Raw genomic sequence first — 26,259 nt, forward strand, 5'->3', positions numbered from 1 at the left:
GGTCCCTCTCATGACTTGGTGCTATGTCTCAATTGCCCTCAAATGTAGGGTATGGGGTAAATAAAAATTTGAATGAAATAAAAAATAAATAAAAACGACTCATGATTGAACATATCTCCCAAGATTTTAAACATTTTTAATACTTTCCATTTTAAAAAATAATATTTCTTCCCCTACTTTTGGAATTCAATAGACCCTGTCGAGGAACTCTGCATTGGTGCCCCATTGCAACCCCTTTTCTGTCCATTACAGAGAATGGCGATGGTAGTTCATTTCATCAAAATCTGAAGGAAATAGATTTCTTGCCTTAATGTTCCAGGTGAAGCATTTCTAAATGTTGATCTTAAAACTTGCCTTTTCTGGCTGTTAGCTTTTGTTTTTCTTCTTTATTTATTTTCACAAGAGGTCAAAAGACTGCATAAGCTGCCAGGAACACTACATAATGAATAGCTATGTTTAGTACTGACTCTGACAATGCTATAAACATTTTTTTTTAATGCTCAAAGGATAATTTTATGGAAAGGCAACTTTTAACTCCCAGTACTTTCTTATTCTAAAATTATTTGGCAGTCTTGTCTAAATCCTGTTGGGCAAGAATTGCAAGTTTGATTTGTAATAGTGTTGACAAAACCTTTTTCAGGGGAGGTTGTGTGATTTTATACCTCAAAGGAAAAACAGCTTCATTTGACTTGCAGGACCCCTTGCATAGGTGAAGGATCCTAAAGACATGCCTTTAATTCTGTTAGGATAGTGAGGGCTAACCTTTTAAGTGCCGAGTGCCCAAAGTGTGCATGTGTGTATGCGTGCAACCCGAAAATGCAAGTGCTCCCCGCACATACGCCCCCCCCATTCATTTTTCGCTTCCAGGTTGGTGCAGGAGGCCTTCCAGGCCCAAAATGAGATGTGTAGGGCGCACGCATGTGCGCAAACCCCCAAAATGTAATGCAAGTGCCTCCCCCACCCCACTCATGCACCCTGTTGGAGCTGGGCTGGGGCGATGGCTGGTGTGCCCGCAGAGAGGGCTCTGCGTGCCACCTGTGGCATGCTTGCCATAGGTTCACCATCATTAGGACAATTAGAAACTAACTAATGCCATTTGGAATGTTTAAATGCGATACTCAGAGGTGTTACAAATAGCACATATAACTTTTGAGGTTTTACCTTCCTATTTGCAGAATTCCATTTACATAAACAATTTTAAAGAAAGGTATTTGAACTTACTGTCATTAAGCCAATTAATTACACAGGATAATCTTTAGAATCTGAGCAGAAAACAGCTTCTATAAAAGCGTTCATCCCAAAATTTGAAAAATTGTTTCATGATATTGTCTTCTCTGTGCACTTCAATCGTTTTCCTATTCACAGGATGGCAAGGCAGAAAATCATGATTTTAGCAATAGCTGCTGCTGAAGGAGAGACTTTGATTTTGAAAAGAGCATATAAAGAAGCTCTTTGAATAATACCTGACAGACTTATCAAAGGGCATAATAGCTATTTCATAAACAGTCTTCCAAATCATACCCCTGACTTTTTTGGGATACAGACAAAATGTATAATTGACTCTTAATAAATTAATAAATACTGTAAATACCTCTCACATTATTGCTTCTTAATTAAACTTTATTCTGTTCTTTCTCCAGTTAGCTCAGGGAATGATAAATATCCTTAATTTATCCTCACAGCAGTCCTATGAAAACATTTAGGTCAGGGGTGTCAAACTCGATTTCATTGAAGGCTGCATCAGGGTTGTATTTGACCTTGGGGGGGGGCATGGCCAGGGTGGTGTGGCCAGCTGGACCTCACTGATGTTGGAGGTACCTGTGATGGCCCGAGCACTCTGCCAGCGGAAACAAAGCTTGGGAGGGTTGAAAACGGAGCTCGGGAGGACTGCATGCTCCATTTTCACTGGCAGAAACACCACGGGCCAGTCATTCATTGTTTTTAGGGTGGCCCTATGGGCCAGATCTAAGCACCCCACAGGCTGGATCCAACCTGTGGGCCTTGAATTTGACACCACTGGTCTAGGTTATGGAAAAACCTTTCTCTCTTCCCTAACTGAGGTTCGCACTACCTGAACCATGGCCTCCCCTCTTGGTGTAATGTTTTCTCTGCTAGTCACATTAGCTCTCAGACTGAGCTCTGAAAATGTGAAGAAAGAAGTATTATCCTACTCCTGAAACTGTCAGTCTCTATAAATCTTCCACACTCTTGATATCATAGGGTTTAAGTTGACTATATGCTTAATTCTTTCTGCTTTCTGGGAATTTGAGTACCGTTTCATGCAGACCCTGCCATTCTCACTAAAGCAGAGTTGACTTTGTTATAGCACAGGATGTTACTTGCAACCTGGATATATAAAACCAACAAAAAGCAGATATTCCTAACTTTCCTTGGTGGTACCTGTTGCCCCTTTAGATTTAAATAAAATTGAAAATCTTCAAATTGGCTTAAATTTGACATGTTCACTAGCTTTTGATTTACCTGACATTTCAAGCTATTTCTAATTTCTTATACCCATCACATTGTGTAAAATTGAGCAGTGAATCCAATAAGTAACTTAAGGTTTGAGCCTTGGATTCAAATTCGCATCCCTGTTCCTCTCAATTTATTTTTAGGGGCCAGATCAGGTGTTGAGTCAATGCTGATTAGTTTTCTTGGCAAGATTTCAGAATTGCCATGGAAATAATCTTTAGTTACCAAAGGAAAGGCACAAAAATAAGTATTTGCTGACCTCTTAACTTTATCAGCATTCAGGCACTATGTTAATATCTTCCTTTAGCACTTCTGATTTATCTACTTATTCTTTTCCCACCCACTCACCTGCAAGAAGAAAATTAGAAATTATGGTGACATTTTATTTATGTCTGAACACAGACAACCTGTGGTCATTGTTAATAGTTGGTGTGGTAACAGGTGGCTTCTTTTTCAAAGAAGATCAGAACAAAAATCTTAACATTAATTCATGACTTTATAATGTTTTATAACATGACTATGTGGCTTGTCATGTTTAAAATGTTTCTTTCTTTCTTTGGCTTCCTATCCAGCAGGTTTATCCAGGATAATGGGGATCAAAAGGTAGAAAATAAAATTGAAGAGGTCAGTATTCTCTCTTTTTTTTCTTCCCCTACTCCCTTTTATATTTTGCTTTGCATTAATAAATCAATTACCAACTTTATTCTCTTAATACTTCCTCTTGAATTGAAGTTTACTTTAATTTCCATGGCCTGGAATTGGTTAAAAAAAAGATCAAGATGACTACAACGGTTCAAAGTGACACACAAAGAAATATTGAAACTGTTGCAGCTGACATCTTGGTATTTGTTTTTTAACCACATCCATCTGTTTGAAAACTTACAGAAATTCTTAGCCTTACCCCTGCAGACTGCTTTGTCAAGATTCTTGTGTTGGTTGGGATTAAGGGAGGATACTCGTGTGCTTGTTTTAATGTCTCCTTATGGCTACTAACATGTACATAAATTCTTAAAAATGTAATGTATATTCTGTTTCCCCGAAAATACGGCCTATTCCTAAAATAAGCCCTAGCATGTTTTATGTGTGTACCTAATAAACACCCTACCCCCAAAATAAGCGCTACTTAAAAGCCTGCAGAGCTGCCATTCCATCTGGTTGCTCATAGTACTGTTGGGGGGAAGGGGTTGGAGCTACCCCATGCGCCCCACACCAGCTTACCTCAGGGCACCACAGCCAAGCCATCCACGATCCAACACCTCACGGCGGCAGCACTGATAACTATGTGCAGCAGGAGCCTATATGGCTGCTGTCTCATTTCTTCTGCGTGCTCATGGCCGCAATGAAGAGGAGGCCAAGCAGTGTGCTGGTGCTGCGGCCACAAGGCAAGGCAGGTGTCAGGGCATGGATGGCCTGGCTGCGAGGACCCAGAGGTAAGCCATGGCATCGGTGTGTCACTCAGCCTCCTGCTCTGTTGCAACCATGAGCAAGCAGAAGAAGTAGGTTGTCGGCTATGCGGTGTCATGATGGATGGGGCTGCTGGAGCCACCACCACTAGGTGAGGAAGGTGTCTGGGCATGGGTGGCCTGGCTGCAGGAACCCTGAGGTAAGCCGATGTGGGGCGCATAGGGCAGCTCCATCTTTGATGCACTGTGCAGCCTCCTGCCCCACCATGAGCAAGCAAAAGTGGGCCTCCCGTACATTGGGGAGGGGGATATGATATGGCTGAAAATAAGACCTAGTGCTTAATTTGTGAACCAAAAAAAAATAACACCTGGTATTATTTTCGGCGAAACATGTGTTTGTGTGTGTGTGTGTGTATACACACACAAACACATATGTACATATGCTAGGCAGCTAACTAACACACAAACACACACATATATGTGTGTGTGTGTTTTCGTAGATTTTCACGGGTGTTGGTATGTTAGTGTTGTTGTATTTAGGCCCAAAACCCAGCCTGAAGATGGCGAGTGAGACATCACTGAAACGTTGCCAAGACAATCTCAATCTTAAACGGGAAAAGACCCGAGTTCAACAAGACCAGCATACATAGGAATATATGTTTAGGAATAAACAGGGCGAATTAGAAATTCAAGTAAAAGAGGGCAGATATGATATTGTTGCCATTACAGAAACTTGGTGGGATGAAACCGACAAATGGAACATACAGCTAGAAGGATTAAAATTATTTAAAAGAAATAGACCAAAAAAAAGAGGAGGTGGAGTTGCACTATATATAAGAAGTAATTACCTCTCTACAGAAATAGAGCACAACAATGATGAGAACTATCTTGAATGCATTTGGGTCAATATTAAAGGTTGGGGGGGAAATGACATTGCCATAGATCTAGACTACAGGCCACCCAACCAAGCAGAGGAAGTAGATGAACTTTTTGCTAGTCAGCTAACTAAGGTATGTAGGAAGCACACCACAACAGTAATGGGGGATTTTAACTACCCTGACATCAACTGGGAAACAAACTCTGCACCAAGTGGAAGATCCAACAGGTTCCTAATGAACCTAGCAGACAACTTTGTTTCCCAAAATGTAGAGAAGGGAACAAGGGGATCAGCCATATTGGACTTAATTCTCACTAACAGAGAGGAAATGATAGAAGGTGTTGAAGCCACAGGAACCCTGGGGGCAAGTGACCATGCAATATTGGAATTCAACATTATGTAAACACAAGTAGTAGAACAAAGTCAAACTAGAATCTTGGACTTTAAGAGAACTAATTTCAAGAAACTTAGAGCTTGGGGAAAAATCCATGGATGAGAATCCTCAAGGGGAAAACAACTCAAGAACCTTGGGAAATTTTGAAAAATGAGATTACAAAAGCCCAATCTAGCACAATACCAGTGAAGAAGAAAAATAACAGCTCTCAAAAGAAACCAGCGTGGCTGCATAAAGAGCTCTCTGACAAATTGAAAGACAAAAAAGACAAGTATAAAAAGTGGAAGGGGGGGGGCATAACTAAGGTAGAATATCAGCAAATAGCCCGAGCATGTAAAGATGAAGTGAGGAAAGAAAGGCTTGCCACAAAAGTAAAAAATAACAAAAAGCTTCTTCCAACATGTTAAAAACAAGAAAAAAGTTAAGGAAACAATTGGTCCATTGCTGGGAGAAAGTGGCAAGAAGGTGACAAGCAACAGGGAGAAAGCAGAACTATTTAACTCATGTTTTGCATCTGTCTTTACACAAAGGGATAAAACAGTCCAACCTATCAAAAACAGCACCACAAAAATCAGATTAGGAACACATGTTGAAATAGGGGAGAAAATGGTAATTGAGCACATGTCTACCCTAGATGAGTTCAAATTTCCAGGACTGGATGGATTACACCCCAGGTTCTGAAGGAACTGGCAGATGAGATCTCAGAACCACTGAACTATATCTTTCAGAGATCCTGGAGCACCGGGGAACTACTAGAGGACTGGAAAAGAGCTGATGTGGTTCCCATCTTCAAAAAAGGGGAAAAAACAGATCCAGGAAACTACAGCCCTATCAGCCTGACCTCAATACCAGGAAAGATTCTGGAAAAGATAATCAAACAATGAATAGCGAACACCTAGCAGTAAACAAAGTAATAGCCAAAAGCCAACATGGGTTTGTCAAAAACAGATCATGCCAGACTAATCTTATTGCATTCTTTGATAATGTGACAAAATTAGTGGACCAGAGGAATGCCGTCAATATAGTTTATTTGGACTTCAGTAAGGCATTTGATGGTAGACCATAACCTACTACTAGATAAAGTAGAAGAATGTGAGTTAGACAGCATCACCAGATGGATTCGTAACTAGCTGACCAACTGCACTCAACGTGTAGTCCTCAATGGAACTGCATCTACATGGAGGGAAGTATGCAGTGGAGTACCCCAAGGCTCTGTTTTAGGCCCAGTACTCTTCAACATCTTCATCAATGATTTGGATGAGGGAATAAATGGGGAACTCATCAAATTTGCAGATGACACCAAGCTGGCAGGAATAGCCAACACTCCAGAAGACAGGCTTAAGATACAGAAGGATCTTGACAAACTTGAACATTGGGAACTATCTAATAAAATGAAATTCAATGGTGAAAAGAGTAAGGTTCTACATTTAGGCAAGAAAAACAAAATGCACAGGTACAGTATAGGTGGTACCTTGCTCAATAGTAGTAACTGTGAAAGGGATCTTGGAGTTCTAGTGGACAACCATTTAAATATGAACCAGCAGTGTGCAGCAGCTGCCAAAAAAGCCAACACAGTTCTAGGCTGCATAAACAGAGATAAAATCAAGATCACGCGAAGTGTTAATACCACTTTACAAGGCCTTGGTAAGGCCACACCTGGAATACTGCATTCAGTTTTTGTCACCACGATGTAGAAAAGATGTGGAGACTCTAGAAAGAGTGCAGAGAAGAGCAACAAAGATGATTAGGGGATTGGAGACTAAAACATATGAAGAACGGTTGCAGGAACTGGGTATCTCTAGTTTAATGAAAAGAAGGACTAGGGGAGACATGATAGCAGTGTTCCAATATCTCAGGGGTTGCCACAAAGAAGAGGGAGTCAAACTATTTTCCAAGGCACCTGAGGGTAGAACAAGAAGCAATGGGTGGAAACTAATCAAGGAGAGAAGCAACTTAGAACTGAGGAGAAATTTCCTGACAGTTAGAACAATTAATCAGTGGAACAGCTTGCCTCCAGAAGTTGTGAATGCCCCAACACTGGAAGTCTTTAAGAGATGTTGGATAGCCATTTGTCTGAAACAGAATAGAGTTTCCTGCCTAGGCAGAGAGTTGGACTAGAAGGTCCCTTCCAACTCTGCTATTGGATTAATGGAACAATGGAATATGTTTGTATTTTATAAATAAGTAATTACTGTTAATAATATAAAATAATATTAACATAGCTTGCAAAAACCTATTGTGAATGTGTGACTGAAACATGAATAAATTCTAGACATTTTCTCTAGAATTACATTCATGATCACTAAATATAATTCTGAATATAATGCATTCAGAATATTTATGATATACATAGTATAAAAATAAAAAAAATAAAAAAAATAAAAAATAGTCTAATAATAAAAATAATTTAAATTAAATAAGGTCCTTGGTTAACTTCCAGTGAACTTTACGGTTCTCCTTACAGTGTTGAAGGACTACAGGAAAACCTGTAGAGGGCAAAATAATCCCACCCCAAGTCCAATTAAGATAATGTTGACTGTATCTGAAGTGCATTGTGGGAGTCAGTTTTGGGAGATTTGGGTTTTTTAAAACATGGTTTGATAGAACTTAACATTGCAACTATAGAAAGTAGCAAAAAATGTGGCAGAAGGCAGTGTCAAAGAAGAAGGCATTCACACTGACTTTGAAGGACAGGAATGAAGACAGGTGCCATAAGGGCAGCGGTGGTGCCTGCCCCAGGTGCATGCTGGGAGAACCAGGTACCGTTCCGGTAGAGTGCTCCGGAGGGCCCACCCACCCATCCTCCTTACCTGTATTTGAGCCGATCAGGGCTTTTGCGCACAGAGTGTACAACCCCTGCGAGACGCTCTACCGAACAGCTGGAGCGTTGCAGGTGGTAAGTACACATGCGCGCTGTACATGTGCTGCGCTCGTGCACGTGGTGGACACCCAGCCGAGTTGCAGCGTACTGATTGCAACGGGATCTGGAACCCACCATTGCATGAGGGTTGCAGTTCTCCATGATGAATGGAAGAGTATTTAAAGAAAGCAGGAAGGGTAACCAATGGTCAGTTTATTTTATTTAGTTATTTATTAAATTTATATGCCACCAATCTCTCTACTGAAAGCAACTCTGGGAGGCTATTTATTTATTTAGTAACTTGATTAGTTCCAGATGAAGCTCAGGAAAGTAGCAATTTGATGTTTTCTATGCTGGTCTATGACCATAATAAAGGTTTGATTTGCTGTTTGTGGGGGGATTTGGATTATGTCCTCTATTGCCACCATCACTTTTGCCCTTTGAAATTGGAGAGATTCTTATGAAGAGATTGGCATGTCATAATCTGTCCATGATATTCCAGAAATATTTAAAATGGCTTATAACGTGTCTATTCTCTACAACTTGTCATTTTAAATGGAAAATACATTTATATAAAATTAACTTTTAATTTTCTTTTAGGTTATTGCACCTCTAAGGGAAAAGATCCGAGAATTAGAGAAAAGGTATGTGTGATTTGTGCTTTCAATAGATCATCTTTTGTTTTATTTTAAGTTAAGGCAAGGAGCTTACGGTATGTCAGAATATTTGGTCAAGAGTGCCATCTTGCTGTACTGAAAGAAAGTCTTTATGTAATAAATGCTACTGTCTCTAATGGTAGTATTAGGTACACATAGTCCTCAGTTAACGGCTGCCTCATTTAGCAACTCATTTAGTATTATTCAAACTTAGAGACAGTGCTGAAAAAGTAGCTACATGACCAGTACTTAAACTTATAGCAGTCGCAACATCCCTGTGGCCATGTGATCACAATACAGGCACTTGGCAACCAGCATGCATTTACGGCCATCACAGTGCCCCATGGGCATGTGATTGCCATTTTTGTACTTCACAGCTGGCTTGCAATAAACAAAGTCAGTGAGAAAGCTGACAGGAAGTTGCAGGTCACAATCACATAACCTCACACTTAACAATGGCTGGGATACATTTAACCCCAGCAAAACTGATATACGTTGGGCATAGTTATGTGACTTTCAGGAATGTATCTTAGCAGTAGAAAGTACTGTGTTTCTCCTAAAATAAGACCCACCCTGAAAAGAAGCCTTATCGTGTTTTTCATACATGTGCTCAAATTAAGCCATACCCCTCAAAATTAGCCCTAATTAAGATCCCGCCCATCCCTGGGTGCAGGGTTTGGGGTGAGATAAAAAATTAAGCTAGAGTGGAGCTGCCCTACTTACCAGGCCTTGCACACACCTACACCAACCTGCCTTGCCTTCTTATGCGGCCCCTTCTTCTGTGGCTGCTTCTTTTGCAGCCACTTGCCACCATTCACACTCCTCGCCCCGGCCTCTGTTTCGCCATCAGAACCTTCTGGAAAGCCCTCTGCAGCTGAGACTCTGTCTTCTGCAGCAGACTCTCTCGCCATACACGTCAGTCCAGAGCCCGTTTCTCAGCTGCAAAAGGTTTTCCAGAAGGCTCTTGATGGCGAAACAGAGGCTGGAGCCAACTAGTGTGAGCGGCGGCAAGCAGCCATAGAAGAAGTGGGCCAGTAGCAGGCTCCTACTGAGCAGGGCTGTCAGTGCCACCACTGTGAGGTGAGTCAATAATTAGACTCCCCTGAAAAAAAGCCCTAGCCTTTTTTTGGTCAAAAGAAAATAAGATACAGTCTTATTTTCAGATAAACACAGGTAGTAGCAACCTTTCATTGGTGATTTATCAAACTATTCACATAATCTTGTAGACGTTTATTCTAAAATTCTGCTGTGTTCAGTGGGATTTACTCCTCAAGTAAGTGTAAATAGATTTGCAGTCTAAAATTCAAGAATTCTCTTCTGAAAGAAGAATTTAGAGTAAAATAGGACAGCATAACAAAGCTAAAAGGAGGAAGGTAGAACTAAATTGGTTCTTCCTTTAATTGTCTCCTGGAGATGTCAGGACATCATGTTTTACAAATATATTAATATTTGGAGTTTGTTTTGAAAGTAAATGCAAGGATTTTGCATACAGTAAACTTCAGCAATAAATTATTGATTGACCATAGCTGGCATCTTGCCTCAAATGTCTGGAAATTGTTGACACTCTATAATAACATGCAGTATATTTTATTCTAAATTCCACTGATTAGGTATTTTCTTATAGGGTAACTATTCCAAATTGAATGCTGAAATATAAATGGGAAAGCTTTGTTATTATATTCCAAATATTTTTAAAAACATCTTAGATTTAGAAATGTTTTTGCTGGATTGAAAACAAATCATTGCAGTTATTTTAATTCTGAAGTTAATGTGGGAATCACAATTTAAGTATTACTGTAAATTAAATATTAAAGCTATCAACATGTTTTGGATGCTGCATGTTTTTATTTAGGACAACATGTAGAAACAGGTATTACTGTAAACTGCTAGTGCAATTTTGCAACAAACCAGCATTTCTTTCTTTTTATCCACTAAGAAAGTCAAAAGCTGCAAATGAAAAATGCATTGTAAACAAATATTACCTAACAATTCAAGCAAGGATTATCAAATGTAAGATAGATGTTGCAGAATTCTAAAAATCATCTCCTATTTTGAAAAATCAAATTGATGTCTCAGGAAGTATTTAGTAGGCAGAGTTGCAGACGGCTATTTCAGATCTGATAATGAAGTTCTCTCCCTCCATTTCAAAGTTAATACATGACATTGTGCTGGTGATTTTTACCCATGCTGGAATCAATAATGTCTATTAGTGTAATTGGATAGAAAATCTCTCTGCTCCAGTCTTAAAATTATCCAGATATAATATTCTCTACAACTTCTTAGAGAGAAGCCTTCTAAATTGTACCTAATTTATATTGCTTCTTTCTGAAAATGGGATTTCTAAATAGTCCCTATAGTGAGTGAATTATAAATATGGAATAAATCAAATGTAAGATAATGAATTTACTCAGAGGCGCTGATGCTAATGATGTTCTAGCCTATCAGAATATTTATTCAGAATATCACCTGTGTTCTTTCTTTCCAAGTATGACTATTGAGCTGTAGAGCTAATACAAATCTTTAAATATTTTCCCCAGTAGGCTGATAAATGACTCTCCATATGTTCTGTAAATCCATTATCTTATTCTTCTATACTCTACAACAAAGCAAGGATATATTAAATGATTTTTGGTGTCTCTGTTAGTGTCACTACTTTGTTTGTGCACAAGGCAACTGTGCTAGTTTAATACATTTCAGTGTCTTGAGATTGGCTGTGGATGACGGAAGTATATACAAACCTGTGAATAAATTTCAGAACACAATCTGAGCATGTTGTTGAGATCCAGATTTGGGTCAATTCATACATTGGCAGAAACCTCTGGGGCTTCTTCCCATGCTACTTCAACAATGTATGGATGGCAGAAGTATGAGTGGAAGGCTAGGACCATGTTTCTTTTCCATCTCTACAATGGAACAAGTCAAGGAATTAATATTAATGAACAGTTCGATCAGAGGTATCCATTGCAAAGAAGTCCTGTTTGATTCTAAGAATCTGTTGTTTTAAAATAGATGTTCTGATATAGAAGAATATTAGGTTGGAGTGACCATGTTGTTGCTAGTTACGAAGTTGTGTCCGACCCATCGCGACCCCATGGACAATGTTCCTCCAGGCCTTCCTGTCCTCTACCATCCCCCGGAGTCCATTTAAGCTCATGCCTACTGCTTCGGTGACTCCAGCCACCTCATTCTATGTCGCTCCCTTCTTTTGCCCTCAATCTTTCCCAGCATTAGAGTTGGCCTAGAAATCTCTTAAATCAAACTAAGTAAACACTGGCAGGATATGGGAAGAGAATCACTGACTCTGCCAAACAACCAAATAAGTATTAACTCTTTTTTCCTCTCTTGTGAAATGCCACAATTATTTAGAGACGGATTTCAGATATTGTTGTGAATATTTCTCAGGTTTTTTGTCAGTTTTCCTGTACATACTTTCAGTGATATTTTGAACCATTAAATATTAGAAACACTTTTGGTGATTATTAACCACAGTTCTTCCTATTAAACATTTTATTAATAATTCTGAAATAAAAGATTTCATAACTCAGATTTTGTTTTAAAAAATCTATGAAGGATGGGAAGCAAGTAAGTGCTTTGGTTGAGAAAAACTAATATTTAATGAATATTACAATGCTTACAACCTTTACTGATGTGTTGTTTCAATGTTTCTCTTTTGAAATGTTTCATAGTTTTACTCAGAAGTATCCACCAGTGAAGTTCTTATCTGAAAAGGACCGTAAAAGAATTTTGGTAAGTTCAGCCCTTCTTTGAGGCTAATCAATTATTCTCAGTTTTTCAAATAAAATTAATGAAAACAATGCCGGAAGTGGGTCCAAACTGAAAAGGAAATACCTTACTTTGTGAAAAATTGTACAGGGATCCAAGTCAATCTTTGGCTGAGCCTACACAAGCTTGCATGTCTGTGGCAGTTTGGTGGCGCAACTATTTATTTATGTTTTGGTTCCTTTGTTGAGCATCCTACAGGCTGCCCCACTGACTCCAGTGCTGTTTCCAATCAAATACAAGTTACCATATTTTTCGGAGTATAAGATGCATCTTTCCCCCCAAAAAAAGAGGACGAATATTTGGGTGCATCTTATACACCAAATGTAGCCCCACTCACCTCCACCAGAGGCCAAGAATGCAAGGCATGGAAGCAGCAATGATCTGTGGCAATCCCTGCAGCCTGGAACAACTGATTGGGGGTATTCTGTGATTTACCCCGAATCAGCTGTGCTGAATCAGACTGCAATAAGTGCTAAAGCTGACCTGGCTGGTCAGAGTTTGCAGCATTTAGAAAGCACACCAAAGTAACAGATTCAGCAGAAATAATAATAATAATAATAATAATAATAATAATAATAATAATAATAATAATAATAATAATAATAATATACACACGCTCTCACACCTACAGGAAGCTAGCCAGCTGAATACTATGGATCCTGGTAGGCAGAGGCAGTATTTTTTTCTTCCCATTTTCCTCCCCAAATACTAAGGTGCGTCTTATACTCCGGAGCATCTTATAATCCGAAAAATATGGTAACTAATTGCTTCCATGATTTCTAAGGTTTACCCAGTTCAGAGAAGAAACAATGTATGGAGATTAATTATGAATTAATATTGTCAAAGGGGGAATTGATAGCAATACTTAGGTGGATATTCCATGCATTTACCATATTTTTCAGAGTATAAGATGCACCGGAGTATAAGACCCACTGGAGTATAAGACGCACCAAGATTTTGAAGAGGCAAATTTTTAAAAAAGTTTTTGCACTCTGCAGACCTCCCAAAAACGGCCCATTTTTCGCAAAAACGGGCCCAGTTTCTTTTCCCAAAAAAGGGCATGCATAGCCTTTAGGCGGCTTATAGAGTGTTTCTGGGGGCTGGGGGAGGGAAATTGAGCAAAAATGGCCTGTTTTTCATTCATTTCTGCCCTCCGTAGCCCCCAGGAGCACTCTGGAAGCCTCCTAAAGGCTCTGCATGGCTGTTTTAGTGAAGGAGGCAGGGTTTCGGGAGGCAAAAAATGCTGTATTCAGTGTATAAGATGCATCCGGATTTTCAGCCTTTTTTAAGGAAAAAGGTGCATCTTATACTCTGAAAAATACGTTAAGAACCTCTTAGAAGCTATTCTTTGTAATCTTAAAATAGAAAGCGATCATAAATAAAAATCCCATAAAGGATTAGTCATAAGACATGTGCATTTCTGTATTAAAATGGAAAAAACAGGCTTGAACTTGGTATTTGGAAAAGTGATACTTTTAATTTAATTGAGTCTCTCAATCAATAATGCAATGTGATTATATTCACCGGAGCAATGCCTCATGTGATGCATCTAATGAGATCCTTTTATATTCTGGAACAGTAGCTTTTCAAATTACTGGTGAACCATATAAGAGCAACTTCAGATGCATTCCAGCATATTTTTAATGTGTCCACTAACACAGTTGTTTAAAAAAAACAGACAATATTATTTATGTTAGCTAAAAAGTAAGCTATACAGAAATAATGCATGATTATCATCAATGACGTGAGATTAAGCCTTTCTGGAAACATTTCTAGTATTTTCTTTTTCCATGGAAAATATTAACCTCATATCTGTGACTGTGGCAATTGCTTTATATCCCTCATGGTCATTTGGATAAAATAATTTTCATCCTAAATTTAACAGAGGCTCCAGCTAAGCACTCTTTAAACCTATATCACAATGTAATGTGGCCCCTAATCAACAAAACCTTTACCTTGTCTCACCCCTTGCTGCTTAGAAACCCCTCTCAGCCTCTTCCCACACTACTGGCTGAAATGCTTTCAGGCCTTCAGGATACCCTGTGGGTAGGCCAAAGCTAGCCAAGCTGTACCTTTTCAGGTTCTTCCAGAACGGCAACTTCAGTGGCAATCAAATTAGTGACTTGTTCTAGAAGCCCTTCATCTTGTCATTGTGGGGGAAGGCTGACCCAAAGCAGTTCCAGTTGATGGGCACAGCTTTGTTGTGGTGAATCGCACCAATGTTGGCTTTAGAGCATCTCCATTATAACACAAATCTTTATAATGTTTCATACACCCCTAATATCAGTTTTCAAAGTTCAGTGAAATAATTATGCAGAAGAAAAAGTGCAGAGCTCTTTTTTCCTACTCTCAGGCTCTACTCGCAAAAAAAATAATTACTTTCATAATTTAAATATCCTAAGGGAAGTTGTGTAAATGTATTCCTTCATTGATCGTATTGTGTTAATGCAGACATTTGTGATGGTGTTCAAATACATGCTTAGATATAAGACATACATCAGATGGTAAACACATGTATGATTCTCATGCTATCTGATACAAAGGAAGTAGCATGTAAAATGGAACAGGTTTCAAACTATGCAAATTAATGCTTCTATATTTATACAGAATCTCCTGAAGAATATTTCCTAATTCATTTTTGCACATGTTCATACACTACTGCATTTAAAAAGAACAGGAAAATGCTAAAATAGTTTGTTTGGGAGACAAAAGAATATGCTTAATGGGGAGATTTTGCTTATTAATTAAGACACCCAAACTGTTGTTTATTTTTAAAAGTGAACAATAGGATTGTTCTAGAAACTCTAAAAAGAAATATCCATTCCAAAGAGCACATGAAAGAAGATGGAATTTCCACCCTAAGTTGTTGTGATTGTTAAGCAGGTCAGCTCATGTCTCACTCAACTTTATGACTGTTTTTATGATGAGTCACTATGTGTCATTAAGTAAACAACTTCATCATTTCCTCAATGACCATTTTTATTTTATTTTTTTGGCAAAAATCAGTGGAAATCAGAAAAAAAAATGTCACAAATTGCAGTTATGAGATTGTGGGATGCTGTAATCAGTCCTAAATGTGAGCCGGTTGCTAAATGCCAGAAATGTGAGCACATGACTCCAGAGAGAGTACAGCAGTCATAACTTTGAAGACGGGTTATAAGAACTTTTTGGGGAATGCCTGTTATTTCTTTGAATAATCATTAAGCAACTTATTAACGGAGGACCACTTATACAAATGAATGAATTAATTAGTAATTTATGGTTCATAAATCCCTTATTGAAATATTGAGCCAAAAATGTGTTGCTATTTGTGGCACTGAGGTTGGATGAGGTTGTATCATTTTGAGAAGCATTTTATTTTCTCTAAAGATATCATCTACCTGTCCTACCAATCAGGTAGAGTGGACAAACTCTTAGTCCCTTTTATAATTTTCTGTTGCATGCTCTTCCCCCACAAATCTAGTACAGAACTAGTAGCTTTTTGTGGTATAATTATTTTTAAAAATGCTGTACTCATAAAGTGTTTTATGAATACTTCTAATCTGGAACCTTTTAACGAGAATTTAATATTAAAGAACATTTTTCCTACTGCTCAATTTTTGAACATTGTGGGAGAGTAACTAATTACTTGGATCCTATGGGATCCTTGGATCCTGTGCTTAGCAAATAGAATTTTACTTGTACAGTAGGGCGTTGCTAACTGGAACAATTTGTGGCATATCCTACAATGCTTTTGGGAAGCCTGCAAACCTTTGAGGTTGTCATAATGCTGAGAATTCTCAATGTATTTTGAGGGCATCAGATTGGAGATATTTGCTGCAGTAATTGTTGCACTGCACCAGGAGCAAGTATTTATTTGCAAACATTGCTATTGATTGCTTCTATTGGGTAGACACACTAAACTTTTAACATAATTTAAAATAAATAAAACAGATTTTTTTTAATCCTTAATAGATCATTATGTTTTTTTCTTTTGTTCAATCATTTATCAGTCATTTTAACTAAATAATATTAAATAATAGAGAATTATAATTTTTAAATGGGCTGACTTACCAAATTCAAGTAGAAAAATATTCCTTTTTTTACTCCACATGTAATTTTCTACCCCTGCCCCCCCCCCTTCGATACATTTTATCATTGTAAAAGACAGTAATTAACGAATGAATAGTCAAGTTGGCCTATGTTCACGACTCATCCGCTATTAGTTATTTGGAATATTTGCAATTACTTTAGTCTCACAGCTGCTCTGTAACTGTCTTGGTTGAATACCAAAAATGGGCTCTTACACAGTTGACCCTTAGGAAATTGTCATATTAAACTGAAGCCCATTTGTTTTCTTCACAGTTCAATAGTGCACAGTTATTTTCTATGGTCTTTGGAATGTTGTGGGTAATTAGGACTTCTAAATGGTACCAACTAAAGATCTTTGTATTCCTATGGCAAACTAGATGACCTATACTTTCCCCACATTATCTGCAAAACCGATGAGAAGGCTTAAGGAAAACCAAGAGAAAATGGGCCTTTGCTCAAAATGTAGTTCTGCTTAATTCCTTTATTTAATAGTCGAATAGTAACTCTGGGAAGAGGCCTCTTAATCAAGAAAGTGATGCAATAGTTTTGGACCGCCTGTCTGTATTATAACTCTTCTGTGAACAATCTGGGTCGCATGCCTGTTATATCAGTCTGCACATCTTCATGAAAAGCTTGCATGTTAAAGTGGCAAAATCCTGTTTGATTAAAAATGATGTTATCAACATATACGAAATATATCCTACACAATGTACAAATATACTGTATTGGGCCCTAAAGTCCTACTTCTCTTCCTGTATCTTACTTCATTTCTTTGCTAAACTAAAGAGAAATTTCTTTGGTGAGATGAGATTGTAAACATTAATACCTTCAGTTTGTTTAATTGATTTCAGAGGCGGGTTACTCCCAGTTTGGCCCGGATTGGGCGAACCTGTAGTAGTGGCAGCAGGAAGCTTCGCCCACCCAGTTGGACGCTTCTGTGCATGCGTGCCAGAACTGGTAGTAAAAAAATTGATAACCCACCACTGATTGATCTGAAGGAAAATCTTGTATGTGGCTTTTCAGATGCCAAGATGCTAAAATAATTCTGAATGCTTTTTGTTCTTTTGTGTAATGTTTGTGGACTTTTTGTCTGGTATTTTCATTTAAAATAGAAGAAAAATTTATATGCAAACTGTCCTAATGCAGATAACTGGAGGAGCAGGGTTTGTGGGTTCTCATCTTACTGACAAACTAATGATGGATGGCCATGAAGTTACAGTTGTGGACAACTTCTTTACGGGCAGGAAAAGAAATGTGGAACACTGGATTGGCCATGAGAATTTTGAACTGATTAATCATGATGTCGTAGAGCCCCTGTACATTGAAGGTGAGTATCCTGAGACATACATGTTGCTTATGTCAGTAAGGAATAATTGTTCTCTTTTGCATGAAGTGCTTTCTCTGTGTGGTTTGAATGTCTCTACAATAGCTTCTTCTGGTGTTAAATCTCACTTTTCATAATCCTTAAGACAGGATGGTATACACTGAGTGATTATTGTGGTATTTTACATTCAATTAGAGGCTTGATGCTTTTCTTTCAAGACTAAGGCAGGTTGTTTTGCTCTTACTGGAGGTGTGTGATGCTGTTCTGAACATTGCAGAAGTTTTCAAACCTTGAAATATTTTGAATCTGATATGATATACTATTGCATTCACCCATACCTGGAGAGCTGTGTATTCTGACTTGTATAGGCAATTGTCATTGGAAGTACTGAAATTCCTAGAGAATTGATAGTGGATTGCACTTTCTCCTAATTATACCAGTATATCGGTGTTAGTGGGAGGGCAGAGATCGTCCCCAAGGCCCCTGAAATATGGGGTGCCGCAGGGTTCGGTCTTATCCCCCCTACTATTTAACATTTACATGAAACCGCTGGGAGAGATCATCCGTAGGCACGGGATTAGATACCATCAATACGCGGACGATACTCAATTGTATCTGTCCGCCCCGTGCCAAATCAATGAAGCGGTTGACGTAATGGACCGGGGGCTTGAAGCCGTCATGGACTGGATGAGGATTAACAAGCTTGTGCTCAACCCAGAAAAGACCGAGTGGCTGTTGTGTTTCCCTCCCAAAAATTTGGCCACTAATCCAACACTCAGGCTGGGGGGTCAAATTTTACACCCCTCAGAGAGGGTTCGCAACTTGGGAGTCCTCCTGGATCCACAGCTGTCATTCGACCATCATATAGCGGCTGTGACCAGGGGGGCATTCGCCCAGGTACGCCTGGTGCGCCAGTTGCGACCCTACCTGAACCGGGAGGCCCTCACAACAGTCACTCGGGCCCTCGTGATTTCTAGGCTGGAATACTGCAACGTGCTCTACATGGGGCTGCCCTTGAGGTGCATCCGGCGACTTCAGCTAGTGCAGAACGCAGCCGCGCGAGTGATCGCGGGTGCACCCCGATTCACCCGCATTACACCTATCCTCCGCGAGCTGCGCTGGCTACCTGTCGATCTCCGGATGCGCTTCAAGGTGCTACTGATCACCCATAAAGCCCTACATGGCAGTGGATCTGGATACTTGAGAGACCGCCTTCTGCCAATTACCTCCCTACGACCTATAAGATCTCATAGGTTAGGCCTCCTCCGTACTCCATCGGCCAGCCAGTGTCGGCTGGCAACTACAAGGAGGAGGGCCTTCTCAGCAGCGGCCCCGACCCTTTGGAACGAGCTCCCCGTAGAGATTCGTACCCTCTCCACCGTCCAGGCCTTCCGCACAGCCTTGAAGAACTGGCTCGCCCGTCAGGCCTGGGGATAAGGACCATTACCCCGCCCGAATGTTGTATGCATGTTGCTTATTATTTTATTATGTGTTGTCGTCTTAGTGTTGTATTCCCCCCTCCCTGGTTTTCTGTGAGCCGCCCTGAGTCCCCTCAGGGAAAAGGGCGGCCTACAAATAAAATCAATTCTAATTCTAATTCTAATTCTAATATGATTAATATAACTAGAAATCTTGCCAAATTAGGATTGGCCTTGGTTTTAAATTGAACAAATTTCCAAGTTCTCTAAATTTTATCTAATCGGAGTCAATTCGTCAGGCCTGGAAGCCATCTTTTACATTTGGGCCTTCAGCCCTGCCACATTTTCACTCAGTGAAAATGGAAGGGGGGTTATATGGAGTATGGGAGATATATAATCTAAATAACATTCCTTTCTCAGAGAGTCAAGGACATCTTGCCCTGTACCTGGAGTGGTGTGAATGGGAGACATCTGCAATTGTGGTGGTACCTGATTGGGCCATGTGATGGACATGTGGGTGCTCGGCAGGGACCTGAACTTTCACTTGGGTGGGGAAAACCTGGAAGCTTTCAGATACGGGTTTTCCCAGATGTGCCAATATGACATCTCTAATAAAATGGAACTTTGAGGAACAAGCCTCGGAGTCTTCTTTCGTTGTGGGTGTTACTTGGAACTCTGACATTGAGCATAGCAAGTAGGGAATTTGGCCTCCACCATGCATGCATCTGAAGACTCAGGGGATACAATGGTTGCCTTTCTTCCTTGTGTTTTGAAATCATATGGAGATATTATCCTGGAATGTCTCCTCCTGGTTTTTAGTATAGAGGAGAACTTTAATTATCCTAAGAAAAGAAGAAGGAACACCAATGTTCTTTCCATGATGGAGAATAGGAACAAGGCTTTTCAGTGAGAATCTTACTCCTAGGCTTAATACATTTTCCATATCTGATTCGATACCCTTTACCTGAGTTCCTCTGCAGGCGTATCCTATAATGTTTTGCTTACAGAATCAGCTACTTCATAGTACAAAATATCTTTTCCATTAGTCTATAACAAAATGAAACTATAGGTATAGAAGTCATCATTGATTGTAATTCTTGAATCAGCATACCAAAATATAGGCAGGAAAAAAAAATTCACCCAAGTGACTTCTGGAAAGAAATTCATAAAGAACCTGTTAGCGTTGTGAATGTTTTATAAACATTTTGAATCATTCATTGGGAAATAGTGACACAGGACTTTTTTTTTAAGCTGGGTGATGTGCAAAGGGCATTTTCTTAGCTTTAATCACCAGCTATTAAATTTATTATATTCAGAGTTTGCATTTCATAATTATGATAAACCCCCCCCCCATTTTTGGTTCTTGTCTCTAGCATATATAATTGCTTTTAAAAGCTCCTGGTTCTTCTGCTGAGTGGTGGAGGTCTTTCCTTACTTTGGCTTGCTAAAGTGTATACTTGCATGTTTGTTTTCTGATTTTTGAGGAAGATCGCCAGTTCCAAGCAGTCCCTAACTCTAGATGAGGGCTTAAAGAACTGAATACCTGGCAGAGCTGGCTTTTTTATTATAGCTACAGTGGAAATGGCATCTTCATGTTCACAAGTGCTTTTTCTGGCTACCTCAATCTCAATCTGCTTTCTCAAGATGCATCTTGCCTACATATGCATGTAACCTAATACAGAAGATCTTGCAGTTGAAAAATAGCTTTCACCTGTGCAAACTAATCATCTGATAATAAACTGGATGGGGGCTTGAATTTTTCATAGTATTTTTGATCTTCTGCTCTTCAACAGAATAAGTGCATCTTGTTTCAGCTTTGATTATCGTACACTATAGAGCAGACCCAGAATCCAAGATGTGTAACTTGCACTCTAATTCCGATTCTTTTAGGATATTGGTTACAAGAAGAGCATCTTGCAATAATTAACAGAGTTTGATGTGCATGTATCTAAAGCTGAAAAGTAGTTATTATTTTGTTGAATCTCATAATTTTAAAAATCATTTAATCTAAAATAAATTCTCTCTCCCTCTCTCTCTCTCTCTCTCTCTCTCTCTCTCTCTCTCTCTCTCTCTCTCTCTCCCTCCCTCCCTCCCTCCCTCCCTCCCTCCCTCCCTCTTTCTCGCGCTCTCTTTCTTTTTTCATAGTGGACCAGATTTATCACTTAGCTTCTCCAGCTTCTCCTCCAAATTATATGTATAATCCCATAAAGACATTAAAGACAAACACAATTGGAACATTAAATATGTTAGGTGAGTATAAAGTTTGAGTTCAACATTATTTTCATGTTTACTTAGGAAAGGATAAAACCCAGCATTCTCATTTAATTTTTTTATTGGCATGTCTTTCTGTAGTTGATGTATTGTTGCACATTGATCTACTGTTTGATCTGAGATGCTAAAAAGAGGTTCTGAACTGAATTTAGCAGTTCACACAACATGCTAAGACAATATTGCAATAGACAAGCAGCTTGCTGATACTTGCCACATTGCATGTACTTGTTCGGGAATTCAGTTTGAGGATAGAGTTGACAATCCACTCGTGGAAGGGAATGCAGCTTGACCAGCATGTGGCTCATTCAGCAGTAAATTCTTGGTTGCCAAGACCCCATTTACAATTTTGAATAAAATTGAGGGCCCCATAGTATATGAAGACACATTATGCATATAGACAGATTGTGAGTTTAAAGCAGTTTCATTTAAGCATTGCAGAGAATTTTGCATGATTGAACATTGTGTTGTCAGTTTTCAACAATTGTGATCAACATGAACTCCAAAGCTGGCAAAAGGAGGGCCTTCAGCTGTCAATTGCCCAGCTTGTCTTAGCAGTGTGTGTCTGCATGGGTGTGTGCTTATACCTCTGTGTATGTGAGAATACAGACCTAACCAGAATAAAGTCATGCTGAGCTTGTATGTGCCAACATGATGGTTGAAGCAGCCCTTATACAGTAGCTGAATTGCCAAGAGGTTATTCTTAATAGAGAATATAAGCAAATATTCATGTCTAACACAATTTCAAATTCCATTGAGAAATTTAGTTTTGAAGCTGTTACCAAAGAACCTACTATAATAATACCAAGGCAATTCAGCCCATGCTAATCATTGAAAATTGTGACAGATTGCAGTGAGAAGGAATTCACAGATCTGGTAAATGACAGATTCTGTACCATTGCTTTGGCTTAGATAGCAAAGGATATTTAATAGTGCAGAGAAAAAAGACAATTTTATGATAAAATGTTCATTGGCTCAGAAATAGAAAAGAACATTCAGAATAGAACAGAACATTCACCAATAATATTCCTAGACGTATCTATTTTAAGAGATAAATCTGAAGCTTTTTATTTAGAATAAAATTGTAATTGAAATGTAGCTGCGGTCACATTTGGAATTTTATCATATTAAAAAATAGTTGCAACCTTGCCCAGTTAGAAAAATTGTGTAATTGAGGACATGGCCACTCATTTGCCAGAAGGCATATTGTCCAAGGGATTTCTCTTAGCCATCCCAGTGGGACCATTGTACTGTTGCACTCCTGTGAATCAATAGGATGGGTGCTTTTATTTATTTTATTTATTTATATATTCAGCTTCTGTAGCCGCCCATCTCAAACAATGACTCTGGGCAGCATACAATTCAATATAAATATTTATCCATATGTATGTAGGTGTATATATGTACACACACTAAAATTGGAACAATTAAGCATTTTAAAACAAAAACAAGATAGTGTAGGGAACCCAATGTATTTTTGTAGGGAATGCTTTGGTACCTCCAAGCTCAAAGTTGATGTTCCCTGTCTTAAAATGTTGTTTGCTCTGTTACATGTTAAGTCAGTGTTTCTCAACCTTGGTCACTTGAAGATGAGTGGACTTCAACTACTAGCCAGCTTTGCTTTGATGGCTGGGGAATTCTGGAAGTCCACCCATCCTCAAGTGAGCAAGTTTGAAAACAACTGTATTAAGTAATTATAGTTGGATTATTCACCTGCATACACACACATATGTTTAAAGGCATTCATTATAATGAATTGGATTCTTATATTCTTTGTTTTGTAGTCTTCATCCTTAATTATTCTTGATTTTTAATGGCAGGATGAGAATAAACGTTTCATTTTCACCCTAGATCACTCACTCACTTTCACATTCATGTTATTACATTTTGGTTTGTGATCCTTTCAGAGAGGCTAGAACTAAAGGGGCAGAAGGATCTGTGACACCTGCTGCAAATAACAATAAATTCCAGATAATAAAGCATTTTTAACTTCCTGGGCTAATATTATAATGAACCCTAACAGCAAAGAAGTAATATACATTATTACCTGGCTACATGCTCTTCCAAAAACTCTTAAAACTGGTACAGATTTTCTTGGCATAGTTAAATACTTCTTGGATCACAAGTCAGCATTTGTTCTGTCCTGAAAGAAGTGCTGATGTGTAGTATTTTACTTCAGGATTGGTTGAAGTAAGATAAAGATATGTCTGCTCCTTTTAAAAAATATGTCCTCTTTTTGTTAAGGTTTAGCAAAACGTGTTGGAGCCCGTCTTCTCCTTGCATCCACTTCTGAAGTGTATGGAGGTAAGAAGTTACTGATATGGGAAGTCCCACTTCATAAAGGCTTTATTGATTACATTGTTTTCTCCACCTCACTTATCTTCCATTTAAAGTATTAGCAATTTGTTTGTTTGTATCCTGTCAGCAAACATATTCCAAACAACTTCCTCAATCCTGTGAGGTGGATTGGATTGACTTGGCTTGAGGGAATGTGACTGGCCCAAGTTATCCAGCTGGCTTTCATGGCTAAGGCATAAGGCATTCAGTTTGGCATATTGTTTTGTTCTGAATTGGCATCCTAATCAGGGGTGGCATTCAGCCGGTTCAAACCAGTTCAGGTGACCGGATCCGCCCACCTCCCCCAGTGCGGTTCCACCACAAAACCGTGTTCGACTAAAGCACGCTCGACGAAACCGCGTACCTGATGTCATCCCAGCGCGACGAAAAAAGCACGCTGTGAGCGCTAAGCCTAAAATTAACCCCTAAACCTAACCCCCCTAAACCTAACCCTAAACCTAACCCTAACCCTTAACCTAACCCTAAACCTAAACCTAAACCTAACCCTTACCTTAACGTGAATCGGCTTGCTTTCAAAGCGCTTTTTAAAGCGCCCTTTTTTCTCCGCGGTCGCTGTTGTCGCGCTGCTGATAATCGGGCGCGCTTTAGTGGACCGTGGTTTTGTCGTGCCACGCCCCAGTGCTATACTGTCCTATTTAGCCACATTGTCTAAGCTGCATGCAAACTACATGCCCGAGCAAAGAGCACGCATGGAAGGTGCATGCTCACATTTTCGATGTCCGGCGAACCGGTGATAATGTTATGTGAAACCTATCTCTGATCCTAATGCCATCAAGATGTTCATATTACATATTACAGTTCCCATATTCCCTGACCAATGGCCATCTGAATGGAGGCCTATAAGAATTGTAATCCAATGATAAAAGGCAAGATTCATTTGCTAAGCCATGCCAAACAGTCAAACCTTCACTCTGACTGATTTCTTTGGGAATTTATGTTGATGGAAACTGAAATTAATTCAGATATTCAGAGATTTAAAATATACAGTTTAAGCTATATCTGTGATGTGACTATTGAACAATTTGTGAGCAGAATATGAGGGATATCTACTTTTTTTATTCAGTCATTCAATTTATATAGATCACATCTCAAATGTATAATGGGGAGCTCAGAAGCCATTAAAAACAATATAGAAACACCAATATAATAATAAAAAATGCTGCAATAGAAGAACAATAAAAATATTTTTAAAACATACTATATCATCATGGTATGTATCATTTGTTCTTGTAACATTGCAGTTAATTAAAGGACCCTTTGTATTGATGGGTGTGTTCTTTTATCCTTTCTGAATTGAGTAACTGCAATAAAGCACTTTAGCAGAACTCTGTAATTATCAAATCAATTAAAAAACTCTGCTGTAAATAAATTAATTTTGTATCAGATGATACTGTGGCTCAGAAGTAAGAATTCCACTAGTTTTTAGTAGTACCCAGAAAAAGTAAAGGAATGGAAAGAAATATGGACTGTTTTAGACATAGCCCTGTCTATTTTATATAAATTAAGGTAATTTTCTCTCCTTTTTAAAAAAATCAAAACCCTGATCTGGTGTTCAATGGCAGTTTTTAAACTGGCTATGTTTGAACTATACAATCAGCATATTGGCCTGTGTGAATAGAACATAAATACACACAAACACACACCTCAATTGACTGGGATCATTTACAAACAAATTAAGTCCTCAGAATTGCACTAAAACGGTCCTGTATCTCAAGGAAATTGAACAGATGTTTCCAGAAAGATAAGAAAAAGAAGTTTTCAAGACAGGAAAAACATTCACATAGTATTTTGCTGAGCTGTGCTGTCCATGATTTCATAGAATAGCCTTTTTTTCCTCCTCTGGCTATGTGATCAATTCCTACATGGAATTGATCCCCTAAGCCTGGGACACTAAACTTTCCACACTTCCTTAGATTAAAGTTAGAAAAATATGTCCTGTCAAAAGTAATTAATATTAATACTTACTTGTTATTGGATAACTGAAAGCTTTCCCCCCTTCTATTTTCTTTCTTTCAAGATCCTGAAGTTCACCCACAAAATGAAGATTATTGGGGTCATGTGAATCCTATAGGACCTAGAGCATGTTATGATGAAGGAAAGAGAGTTGCGGAAACCATGTGCTATGCTTATATGAAGCAGGTATTGAGGGCAAGGTTTACACAGTAATAACATTTATATGTAAGAGAGAGTGCTTTCAAGTCAGTGTTGATTCCTGGTGGCAAACAAGACTAGCCCTGCAGTTTTCTTGGCAATGTTTTTTTCCTGAAATAGTTGCCATTGCCTTCTTCCTTCTTCCCAAGGTTGCCCAATTGTCTTTGTGTTTTGGTGGGACTAAAATTCATAGCCTCCCAGCCTCTGCTGCCCTAACTACTATG

The 26,259-nt window shown here is 38.9% G+C and overlaps 1 protein-coding gene across 2 annotated transcripts in view; it reads left to right on the top strand.

The window, feature by feature from the left end:
- UXS1 (UDP-glucuronate decarboxylase 1) overlaps window positions 1–26,259 on the top strand; it is a 67,875-nt gene that overhangs the window by 23,927 nt on the left and 17,689 nt on the right. Inside the window, exons 3-9 of one of the 2 annotated variants that reach the window (XM_087726487.1) lie at window positions 3,045–3,096; window positions 8,607–8,650; window positions 12,349–12,409; window positions 17,663–17,843; window positions 21,404–21,508; window positions 23,771–23,830; window positions 25,902–26,023. In XM_087726487.1, coding sequence (XP_087582613.1) covers window positions 3,045–3,096; window positions 8,607–8,650; window positions 12,349–12,409; window positions 17,663–17,843; window positions 21,404–21,508; window positions 23,771–23,830; window positions 25,902–26,023 — 625 coding nt within the window. The remainder of the gene's footprint in view (window positions 1–3,044; window positions 3,097–8,606; window positions 8,651–12,348; window positions 12,410–17,662; window positions 17,844–21,403; window positions 21,509–23,770; window positions 23,831–25,901; window positions 26,024–26,259) is intronic. The other variant, XM_087726488.1, reaches the window with a different exon arrangement.

The sequence above is a fragment of the Thamnophis sirtalis genome, unplaced genomic scaffold (genome assembly GCF_051295495.1).
Source record: "Thamnophis sirtalis isolate CommonGarterSnake01/CBP01778 unplaced genomic scaffold, rThaSir2_p1.2 scaffold_12, whole genome shotgun sequence".
Lineage (NCBI taxonomy): Eukaryota > Metazoa > Chordata > Lepidosauria > Squamata > Natricidae > Thamnophis > Thamnophis sirtalis.